The following is a 12,134-nucleotide window of genomic DNA, read 5'->3' on the forward strand; positions in this document are numbered from 1 at the left end:
AACCTGAACTATTATTTTAAAAAATAAAATCATCTTTTTCTTTTCGTTTGGTATAAATGAAAGCTGCCACATTGTCAGTGTTACTCTAATTGGCAAAAACTGGACCCGAAATCACAGCATGACTGACGCTCAAAAAATGGGAGGTTTTTTGAGTTTTTAGAAATTTTTTTTTTTTCTTTAATGGGTTGTGTTGTGGTGTGGTATGTTCTGTCAAGTGATTGAGTCCAGGCTAGCATTTTCGCCATGATTGAACATGGGACCTACTTTACCCCTCTCTACCCTGTCAACCCACATGCGGTCTCAATGCCCCATGTATTCTCTCACCTTATGTTGCACACATTTTCCATCCTACCCCTCTGACGTGTCGATCTGGGTCATTATCTCCCCCAACATACTGACAAAACCCACCTCTTAACTTTAACTTATGTCTCGAAATAAATCTCAAAATCTACCCAATCACTTCCCACTTTTGTTATGTTTTCCTCCTAATACTATTCTTAACAAATGTAAGAAATCACAGCACAACACCTGTGTTACTGTATGGTTCACTGGAGTGAGAGGGGTCATATCAAACAAAATTGTCGGCGAGAGACGTTATTAATCATATTTTTAGTGGTATTTATGCTAATTTATTACAATTATTCTCTTGGTTACACTGCTCAAATGCATGGAAATTGAAAAAAAAAAAAAAACCAAAGCTGTCATATATATATTACTTGAAACCGTTTTCTGAGTCCAAATAAAAGAAAAATACTAAAATTTTGGTGTCTTTTATATATGATTAATGCTCATAATAATTCACATGCTTACAGAAAGCTGCCTGTTTTTGCGGTGCTTCTTTTTCTTCTATTTTTGTTTTATTTCTACCGTTTGTTTGAACCGTATCAGCTTTTCTTCTTCTTCACTGCTTTGTATCTCTCAGCTCAGTTTAACTGAGTCCGTTGACATATGAAGATGCCAGTAAGTACGTTTCTTTTTACTGAGATTTGTTTTCTTTTCTTTGGATTGAAAATCTGAAAGATTTGAAGATTTGTTGAAGATTAATAAAACTGACAACTTTTCTGGGATTTTTCCTAAGTGGATATGGTGGTAAATGATAATACAACTTAAACATATTCAATAGTTTTCTGATGATAGTGAAGCTTTCATTTTACTTGTTGTTTTGTGTTCTGTTGTTGAATTTGTGGAATTTTAGTTGATATTACAACCCTTTTGTTACCAGACTTTTGGTTTGATTGGAATCTGAAACTTTTTAACTTCTCCATCTTCCTTGGTTTTGGAGTTATAAGATCATTCTTTTAACATTGAAACGGTTCAATAGTTTTTTTTTTTTTTTGCTGCAATTTATGTGTTTGCTTTAATGCCTCTTTGTAATTCCTTTATTTCAGTTTCCTAGTCATTTGACTCCTCAATAAACTAGATTTGATTTGGACAATCACCCATCCTTAATTCATCATATTTGATATAATATGTCCAAAGTTTGCATTTTTCTTTGTTTAGACAAACTGACTAGATGTTTCCTCTTTTTGGCCTTACAGCATTACAAGGCATAGCTACCTTTTGTTGCTACCATTTGTATCCTTTTTGACATGTTTATACTTAGTTTTGATACTGTTTGCTACTCATAAATTTTGTTATGTACTCGAGCTTTTTTAAGCTATTAAGGGTTTTGTTCTCTTTGTTCTTGTCTTGTATCCTTGATGTGAAAATTCCCCCTTTTTAACTGCATATTCCTCTCTTCTTTCTAAATCAGTTATCTCCATTAGTGTCTGAATTTTAACATTGTGCCTCAGGTGGCATTGCTGTTGCTGCTGGCATTGTGCAATGCAATCAAAATCCATGGAGAAGAAAGCAATGGGCTGTGTGATGTTAATCTAACATTGCGCTCAAGACCACATAGTGTATCCATATTGGAATTTGGTGCTGTTGGAGATGGCAAAACCTTGAATACCATTGCCTTCCAAAATGCCATTTTCTATCTTAAGTCTTTTGCTGACAAAGGTGGTGCACAACTTTATGTGCCGCCGGGAAGATGGCTTACCGGAAGTTTCAATCTTACAAGCCATCTCACTCTCTTCTTGGAAAAAGGTGCAGTGATTCTTGGATCTCAGGTATTTTTGTTTTCCATCTTATTTTAAGGTATGATTCTCCAATAGAAACCAACTTATTTCTAAGAACCATTTTTGGCCCTGAAGGATCCATCTCATTGGGACATTGTTGAACCTTTACCATCTTATGGCCCAGGAACTGAACTTCCTGGAAAGAGATATCGGAGTTTGGTAAATGGGTATATGTTGCGTGATGTCGTAATAACCGGTACGATTTTCTCTTAACTGTGTTCATTAGAATCTTGGTTGAGTCGCAGATGAACTCACACTTGCTTGTTGCACTAGGTGATAATGGAACTATAGATGGACAGGGCTCAGTTTGGTGGGAATGGTTCACGTCTCATTCTTTAAACTACAGCTGCCCTCACCTTGTGGAATTTATGTCTTCTGAATCTATACTTGTTTCGAACATTACTTTCCTTAACGCACCTGCATATAACATTCATCCAGTCTATTGCAGGTTAGTTTGAATACCTTTCTGATTGCTTTAGAACTTCTATTTGATCCGTTGCCCATTCAAGAAAGTTAAAATTTATCTACTCGGATGTTATGCAGCCATGTGCACATTCATCACATAACGGTCTATGCTTCGCCAGGATCACCATATACTGTTGGTATAGTCCCAGGTTCGTGATCATTGATATATATATTTTTTCATATTGAGAATTAAGTTGTTTTAAGATATGCCTCTTTTCAAAATCATATTTCTATTACATTATCTCTCTTGAAAAAAAATGGTAACTAAAAGATATGTTTAATTTCGCTTTTCAGTCAAATGTATCAGGAAATGGCATGTTTGCTGTTACTAGCGACCTTGAAATTAGTACTTGGTAGTAGTTGGGGAGTCGTACAACAGAGATATAATATATCTGTTGATACTTCATATATGTAATAACCTTTTTAAAGTCGAGTTCTTTGCTTTATATACATCTGATGTTTGTGCAATCTTTGTCTTTTCTTATCATTCTGATTTCAGATTCTTCGGATAACATTTGCATTGAGGACTGTAGCATTAGTATGGGTCATGATGCAATTGCCCTCAAAAGTGGCTGGGATGAATATGGCATTGCTTATGGCAGACCTACCGCAAATGTCCATATCAGGAGGGTCCAGCTTCAGTCATTCTCAGGCTCTTCTCTTGCCTTCGGTAGTCAAATGTCCGGTGGCATTTCGGACGTTCAAGTGCAGCAGCTCCACCTCTATGACTCATTAACTGGTATTGAGTTTAGAACAACAAAGGGTAGGGGTGGTTATATTAAAGAGATTGCTATATCAGATGTTGACATGCTGAACATTAAAACGGCATTTTGTGCCAATGGGCATTTTGGATCCCATCCGGATGACAAGTTTGATCCTGATGCTCTTCCACTAGTAGCGAAAATCACCATCCAGAATATTATTGGAACAAACATCAGTATGGCTGGAAACTTCACAGGAATTGAAGAATCTCCCTTCACCTCTATTTGTCTATCTAACGTTTCCTTATCAATCAACTCTGCCTCATCTAGCCCTTGGCAATGTTCATATGTTTCAGGCTTTTCAGAGTCTGTCTTCCCTGAACCATGTTCTGAACTAAACAATCCAGATGCTTCTTCATCATGCTTTTCCCTCCTGAAGCCTAATGGAAGAGCTGCTGTCTTATGATGCAATCTTTTCCTACTAGAAAAAAAAAACAATTTCCGAAATTTCTACTCTACCGTCTTGAGAATAGATCAGATTCTTTGGAATAAAACTCATGCCTAGAATACCTGTTTCTTCACCCGTTCATGTTGACATTTTGGGCATGTTGCAAGCCTGCAGATTGTTTGTACAGCTCCATTTCTTCATTCTTGTGTAAGCAAATTTTTGGTAGTGCTGGTACAAAAGAAAAAAAAAAGAAAAAAAAGGTTGTTGGGTATTTTTAGTATTGCTGTTTATTGAATTCTTTTCTTCTCATGTTCATAGTCTTGTTCCAAGTACATTCTCATTGTAAAATCTTTATTATCATTTGGTTTGAATTGGTAGATAAAAGAGATACTCAAAAAGGTAATTTTATTTGAATAAATTGGTTTTAGACATTCGACTGGAGATAGCTTTTCCCTGTCACCATATACACTCGTGTATTTGAAATATGATACAGCAGCAGACAAACGAGGACATAACTTGAAAAAACCCATCTTATGTACAGTATTTGTTGGTCTAGAAGTTTAATCTTAGAAGTCACTTTATTGTTTAATTTGCATTCTCAAATTATTTTTCTGCATCGTCAATCCTTATCGTATAAAGGACCATCTTTATTGTTTTTGTCTCATTCTAAATAAAATCTACTTTGTCCTTTTATTAATTATTTTTATATCTTTGATTAACAGTCACACTATGTCATGCCTTGAATGTTCAATTATTAGACTCATAACCTCAAATTTTTAAAATTGTTTACGTCATCAAAAAGAAAGAAAATAAAATTTATTAGGGTTTATGTTTGTTATTAACTATTTCATTTTTTTAAAAAATTCATTAAAATTAAACATTTTATTAGGAAATGGATTTTTTCATTTTAACTAAAAGTAAAAGTATTTTGAAGAAAATCATATATGCAAAATACATGTAATGTTGTTGAGAAATTGTCAATATTAAATTTCAATAACACATTTTAAAATTGATAGGTTAAAATCGTGGTTAGAATTTAGACTAATTTTTTATAGCGAATAAAAATGTGACATTAATAGCTTAAATAAATGAAAGATTTCTCTAACAATGTGCACTAAGTATAATTACCTGTTTTCATATTGATTAAATTTTAATTCGATTGGCATAAATATTATTGTTAATATAAAAAGACGCGAGTTCAAGTATACTAAAGCGTAATATTTTCCTATTTATGAGTTGAGGAAGAGTTATGGATAGTTCTAAGCATTATGTCAAAAAGAGATCAAATCCTATAATGAAATTGCTAAAAAAAAAAAAATCAACTAAAGCTTTATTTTAAACTTTTTATATATTTTAATTTTATTAGGCACACTTTATTACCGTCATCAACTGTATATTTATACTATTGTTTAAGTCCTTAATTAAATTAATATCACGTGTCTATAAAACTAACTCGAATAAAAAATTATAAAATATCTTTTCGTAGTATATTATTCAAGTGTACTTTAATTTTTTATTATTTATTGTATATTATTTATGTTCTTAAATATACATTTTCCGCACAAATACACACTTGATATAGTTTATAATAGTGTATAATATGCTTATCTCTGGTCAAGTCTCGAATCTTAATTTCCTCAAAACCATTCAACATCATGTGCTGTTTGTTGATATAGACAATGTGTCAATGCCCTGGCAAACTGGATGGTTGGCTGCCAGAAAAGTTTGATTTGTTGAATTAAAATATAGCAATATCTTCAGAACATTCTTGTTTTACAAGAAATGGCCCTCATTGCACATAATACCTTTCCCACAATTGAATTGCAGAATCCATTCTTCCAACACTTGGAAGCATAGAATCTTATATAAACTATGTATCTACATTATTGTACAAGCGTTGGGGTTGTCATCACTAAACAGTGATGCAATACTTCCATTGCCATTGTTATCGATGTTGCTGCCATTGATGTAATAATTGTGATAGTCCTCATTGCAGTGACCAACCCTACTATATTGCACGTACCGTGGTGGTGAATGAACATATTGGTATTCTGTCACATATGGTGATGGCATGTATGTGTTGTAGCAGTGAGTTACAAAGGCAGCAGGTTGAGGTGGTAATTCATGCTGGAAATTTTGGCTATTGTGGTGTCTGCTCCAGGGCCCTCCATAGCTAAGATCGACATCTTTCGGCGGAGAAGGTTGCGGTGGTGGTTTCTGGTTGGCATGGGCATCAGTTTCCGCCAGCTCCGATTGTGGATTCTCCGGTGGCGGTTCATCTTTTGGTTTTTCTTCAGGTGGTGGCGGATTTTCTCCCTCCAGAGCTGCTGAACCAACTTCAGGCGGTGGTTCTGTTGGCTCTAAATGAGAACAGATAGTTGCCGTCTTCCTAGTTTTCCTAATTGCCTTAACTATTATTTCTGGATCCGCCATTCCTATTACAATCAACTTCTGTTGAGCAATATCAGGATGAACATGGTATATACCTGAGGAAAGACATGAATGAATGCTTCAAGCAATGTCTCTGGAAACTAGAAGAAACAAAATGCATGGAAGTTAAGCCTTATTAAATGTTTAGAATCACCATGAATGCCATGTAGCGCCTTCTTGATCTTGTGAACACATCCATTGCAGTCCATTCGGACATTGATTTGGGTGACTGGAGGTCTCTGCAATAGTAATTGAGAATAAAAGAAAGGGATCGATTAGTTGAGATTGTTGCAATGTAGACGATGTTTGATTGATATGCAATAGACACGTACCTCGAACTTGGGCACCATGAGGCCGAGGAGGAGGAGCGGGGAAATGAAGAAACTTGGAGGAGATTATATACGCTTTTTGAATGAGATAATGGAGATGCTGGAGTGAATGAACGAAGAAGATTCTATACTTGGATTTTATTTAGGGACGAGTCATAAAAGAATCAATAATCTATCCTCATACTTTATAAAAACAAATTTAATTCTTCATTTAATTTTTCAATTTTTTACTTTTTTTTAGTCATTAATTTTATATTTTTTTTATCAAATCAACTTAAGATGGAAGAAAAAATTGACATTTTTTAATTTTATTGATATTCTCAGATATTTAATTGCTTCGAGTATCGACTCGAATAATTACGAACCAAATACAAAACCAAAAACAACTTATTAATTTCAGTAGGAAAGTAATTATCTCTCAATAGAAACTGGTAAGATTATAATTCCCACAAAAAGAATTTATTCTTAGAAAATAAATAATCACTAGTTTCTAGTAGAATAACATAACAATATATCAAAAGTTGTGTAAATAAATCTACTAGTGTCATCTATTGATAGGGAAAGATAAGAAAAATTTCGATTGAATTAGTAAAATACAAATAATATTTATTTAATAGAAAATAATATTTTATTCTAAGTAGAATAGATGATGAGGGCTTCAGGCCTCTACTATATTAAGTCAAATTATATGTGCTTCATGGACTTTTAACTCAACAATTTATAATTTAATCCAACCTAATATATGTTTTCTATTTCACAAAATAAATATTATTTATTTAATTAATTTAATTAGATAAATTAATTTTTCAATTAAATAATTTTCCAATCTAATTCTAATTTCGTTAAAGTTATGACAACTTTACATTAACATAATTTATGAGAAAATATATTTAATTTTCATATTCAATGGATTCACAATAACTAATTTATTTTATTTTATTTTCGAACTTCAATTTTTAATTAAATAATAATTCAAAACCTTAAATTAATTTTTTCAAGTCATTTCTTTAATTTCATCATTTCCATTCATTTATATTTATTTGGTTCTAGATGCAATTCATTTATGATTTCAACGAGTTACGAAGGAACTGGTTGGACTTTTCCATGTAATTAGGGCTCAAAAAATTTATAATGAAGTTCTAGCTTTTCGTATATTAATTATATATTTATTTAGTCATGAAGTTATTCTACTATAATATCATGACTGAGTTCTCCCTAATTATATATCATTACGAAAGCTACTCAATTAGTGCTTATCCAATCACCTTGTTATAATTGTGTTATCCTCATAGGATATCCTTAATCTCTTAGATATAAATCCGTTCTCCCAATATGATCCTATTCTATCTCATGGTAACCATTACATCTTCCTTTATGAAAAGTCAATCACTATCAAATAGTAATTAAGTTGTTTATCACAAAGATAAATGACCAGTCGTTACGTTTACTTTTCATTTATCATATAATGTCGATCAGAGGATATCATTCACTCATTAGTTGGGCTATGTATTCCACTATTGTGAATGATGCTACATACTGCAGAAGTCGTATACTCAATGACTCAGCTTTTGGTTCCTTATTTATTTGAACTTAGACTTATACTTATACCAAAGTATACGAATCATACATACATAGTCTATCATCCACTAAGATTAAGGTATGCCACACTATGAACAGCACAAGAGAATAAATCCATAAACTGATTTATGATTTATTCTACTTGGTTCCTATCCGATGTTCTATTAGTCCAGTCAGTTACATCTATATCTCTATCTTCTGGGAATCATCCGCTTCGATGCTAAAAACAAAGCATCTTCCTAATTGGACTTGATAGAGAACATATTAGTCTTTCAATCGACCTCTTCATTTCTAATTAAACTAAGGACATGTTTAGGTTAATCCAATAATATAAGTTGTATTTTTGTATTACGATCTAACTACGTAATACCGCTTAGTATTAGTTTAAATATTAGATAACCAATGAACCAATATTTGCTTTCATTTTGCTTTGTGTGCAAAAACTTATATGAAAATATACTAAGGGTATTAATGCAATTAACATATATTATTAAACAAATTTGTTCGAAAAATGTAAGTGAGTATAGACAAAAATACTACACCTAGGGCATCGGACCCAACATAGGCCTCAATGTAGGGACAATTGCCAAGTTCAGGATCTAACTTGGACAAAAAAAAAGTTTAGGCCCCAATGTGAGAAAAGTTGCCAAGGTCAGGCCTTAAATAGTGATTTAACTATTCTTTATATTATTCATGCCTCAAATAGTGATTTAACCATCAGATTTATGGTTGATGAAAAGTAAACATGGTCATGGATTGTTTGTCTTTGTGATGGAGGACTTGATCATTATTTGATAATGATTGACTTTTCATGAAGGAAGATGTAATGGTTACCATAAAGATAAAGTAAGATCATATTGGGAAAACGAATATTATCCCAAAGAGATCAAGGATATCATATGAGGATAACACACTTATGACAAGGTTATTGGACGAGCACTAAGTATTTGCTTTCATAATGGTATGTCGTTGAGGAGAGCTCAGTCACAATACTATAGTGGAATGGCTTCATGATTAAATGAGTCTATAATTAATAGGCAAAAAGCCGAAACTTAATTATAAATCATTTGAGCCTTAACTACATATGTCCAATCGATCCCTCCGTTAGCTCATTGAAACTAAAAATAAATTGCGTGTTTGGATAAAAATGAACGGATTGAATAGAAAAAGAGAAATGAGAAACATTCAGGAATGATTATTGTTTTCTCCGAAATAGTGAAATGAAATCATTTAGAAATAAATGTAGGTTTCCAAAATGGAAATGAAAATAAAAATTTGTAATCCTTTATAGGATTGCTTAAAAAAATAATGGACGAATTAGCTTATATTTTTGGACTGGTTTGAAGTCTGAAAATGAAAATTAACCATTTGGTCATAATAAACATGTTGAGTTGTGACATATTAAACAAATTTTCTTGAAATTTAGATTTAAGTGGTCGAGCAATATTACAGCCCAAAATTGAGCAATTAATCCATAATTATTTGGCTTGAAAACAATTTGGTCAAAATGTAATTATTTTAATTCTTTCAAGAATTAAGAGGTACACGTAGGTGATGACATTTATTGTCTTTAAAGTTCAATCATATAACTGATTTTTTTTTTTTGGGTAAAAGTCTTGTTATAGTATATATACTATTTAATGCGGTGAAAATTAGACTTGATCATGGGTCGGATCGGATATATTCTTGAAAAGTGAGAGTTTGAGCAAAAATATAAATTCGAAAAATGAGCTTAGGCAGAAAAACGAAACCTATTTTCTAAATGAGTCGAGCCTCGAGTAAGCTTTTTTTTGGCCCAAGCTCAGGCCGAATTTGCAAAAAAAAACTGCTTTTCACTATTGCTTTGTCATTATTTTGGTGTTGTTTAGCTATTATATTGATTTTATTTTATTTTTATTGTTTGGATATTAAATAACTCTTATTTTATTGTTAATTTAGCTACTAGTTTAGAGATATTTACTTGTTAAGTTGCACCTATCTTAGTATTATTTAAGCATTAATAATTTTTAATATATTTTCAATTTGTTGGGAAATATTTAATTTAATATTTTAGTGTATTTGATGTATTATATTTTAAAATTTATTTTTATATAAAAATAATATGTAAAAATTAATACTGAACAGGTCGACTTAAATTTTAATATTTTTATTTAGGTAGAATTTAAAATTTAAATAAAATTTAAACTTATTTTTGAGGCTGAATTAAACTACAACCTAAAAATTAAACCTAAAATTCTATTGAGTACTGGGCGAAACCCGAATACTGATCACCTCTAGTGACAATAAAGGAAGGCAGTTGATGAATGGTACTGCAAAGGTAATTGATTTTTTGGCCCTTTCATTAGTTTTAGTCAAAGAAGTGTGGGCATGGTTTGTCTACTGTATTATTCAATCAGATCAAGCTAATAACATGTCAGATTAAAGTGGATGCCACCAGTTGTTCAACTAGCAAAGGGGTAATTTATATATGAAAATCTCCAAAATATGCAATCTATTTTTATAATCGACCCACAGCTTTGGAGTATGGTAGAGTTCACATATCACCATGTTTCCAACCCTTGAAATGGCCTGCCACTAAGGGGATAAAACGTTTATGGTATCTTAATAAATTATATCATTAGTCATTAAATTATAAATAAATTTTTATTTTATTCAATTAATTAAAAAGAGTTATAATTTGATTATTAAATTATTTATAATTTTTATTTAAATTATTAAAATATTCAACAATTTTTATTTAAATCATTGAGTTATTAAGTTTTTATTTAAAAATAAAAAGGTTTTGTCAACGAGTTCCAAAAGATGATATGACAATCGACATGGTGAATCAATACCCATCGACAAATAGAAGAATATGCCTTAGATCCAAGTCGATCTAGCAGTCAATGTCAGTGATTGGAGAAAAAAGTTGTTTGAATTTTTGTTCGCAGATTCATGACATCTAAAGCTATTTCATGAAAAAAGAAACTGAATTGTAGAAGAGAGAAAGCTTTCGATTGGTACAGGCAATGCAAACAAAGAAAGCCATGAAAATTTTTGAATAGTTCAGTAACCAAAACGAAAACTTACTTATAGTTCAGTGAATAAGGGTGTAATTTACCTATATCTGTTATATGTTTTCATAAAATCAATATTCTGACCCCTTAAATTTTGATTGTAATATATATAATTCTATTGTACATTAAAGGAAGAGAAAACATTTCAAGTAGACCCGCATTAATAGATGGATGGATTTCAATCCTTATTAAGGCAATTATACCCACACTCATGCTTAAAGCTAATTAAGAGTCTTTTAATTAACACACCGAAACATTCAAGATCTCCATATACTCTCACCTCCATCCATCAATTAAGCATAAGCATCAGGATTCTGAAGAAGATAGGCTTCCCCTACTTTGTACATAGCCAAGACCTTCTCTTTGCCTGCCCTAATTTCCTCTTCGGTTAGCACAAAATCACCCTTTGTGTAATAAGTGCTTGTCATCTTGTTTATGCTTCCACCATCTGCAGTGCTCTCAAGTTTAACTTCATATGTAATATTTTCAAGCTTGCCCATCATTCCATCACCTTCAATCAAACTGTATTTGAACCAAAAATTCTTTTCATCAAGCTCGTCCACTCGGTTCTTGATGAACTTAACTTGGCTACCTGCATCATATTATCCTTAATCAGTGTTAGTTAATCAAACCCAAAGTGATACTACTATGGACAGCAAGTTCAGTAGCTTATTCCACCTTCAGCAAAGTTGATCTGACTTATGGTGCCAGCTCCTCCATCACCACTAATTTCAGTGCTTTGAATTGCCAATGCCATGAGTTTTGGGATGAGATTGTGAGAGTCAAGAATCAAGGCTTTAAAAAGTCTGGCTGGAGGGATTGTAGTTTATACTCACCACTGTAACTGGTCACACCTATTGTAGGTTTGTATATATCAGAGAAATGGAGATTTTGGGTAAATTTGTGGAGGTGATTGCCACTTTTGCAAGAAAGGGTTGTATATATAGGTTGAAGTACTAGGAATACCTTAGCCTTTAAATTTGTTTGCTTTGATTGTCATTTATTTT

General features: G+C 32.2%; 3 protein-coding genes across 5 annotated transcripts; 1 reads left to right on the forward strand and 2 right to left on the reverse strand.

Moving 5' to 3' along the window:
* Window positions 1–412: 412 nt before the first annotated feature.
* LOC108487084 (probable polygalacturonase) lies at window positions 413–4,152 on the forward strand. 3 transcript variants are annotated; one of them, XM_017791314.2, is made up of 6 exons: window positions 413–615; window positions 1,794–2,111; window positions 2,196–2,316; window positions 2,394–2,568; window positions 2,664–2,734; window positions 3,085–4,152. In XM_017791314.2, the coding sequence occupies exons 1-6, from the start codon at window positions 541–543 to the stop codon at window positions 3,750–3,752; spliced, it is 1,428 nt and encodes a 475-aa protein (XP_017646803.1). In that variant the 5' UTR covers window positions 413–540; the 3' UTR covers window positions 3,753–4,152. The 3 variants fall into 3 exon arrangements, with proteins under 3 accessions (XP_017646803.1, XP_017646804.1, XP_052876681.1); XM_017791315.2 differs by lacking the exon at window positions 413–615 and adding an exon at window positions 655–960; XM_053020721.1 differs by lacking the exon at window positions 413–615 and adding an exon at window positions 963–1,089.
* Window positions 4,153–5,338: 1,186 nt separating this feature from the next.
* On the reverse strand, window positions 5,339–6,604 carry LOC108488977 (heavy metal-associated isoprenylated plant protein 7-like). Its single transcript, XM_017793226.2, has 3 exons — window positions 6,497–6,604; window positions 6,319–6,403; window positions 5,339–6,220 (listed from the first exon to the last, which is right to left on the reverse strand). Exons 1-3 carry the CDS (start codon window positions 6,512–6,514, stop codon window positions 5,613–5,615), a joined length of 711 nt encoding a protein of 236 aa, XP_017648715.1. The 5' UTR covers window positions 6,515–6,604; the 3' UTR covers window positions 5,339–5,612.
* Window positions 6,605–11,204: 4,600 nt separating this feature from the next.
* LOC128279215 (major allergen Pru ar 1-like) lies at window positions 11,205–12,045 on the reverse strand. Its single transcript, XM_017794029.2, has 2 exons — window positions 11,806–12,045; window positions 11,205–11,719 (listed from the first exon to the last, which is right to left on the reverse strand). Exons 1-2 carry the CDS (start codon window positions 11,882–11,884, stop codon window positions 11,421–11,423), a joined length of 378 nt encoding a protein of 125 aa, XP_017649518.1. The 5' UTR covers window positions 11,885–12,045; the 3' UTR covers window positions 11,205–11,420.
* Window positions 12,046–12,134: the final 89 nt, after the last annotated feature.

This window comes from Gossypium arboreum, chromosome 10, assembly GCF_025698485.1.
Source record: "Gossypium arboreum isolate Shixiya-1 chromosome 10, ASM2569848v2, whole genome shotgun sequence".
NCBI lineage: Eukaryota > Viridiplantae > Streptophyta > Magnoliopsida > Malvales > Malvaceae > Gossypium > Gossypium arboreum.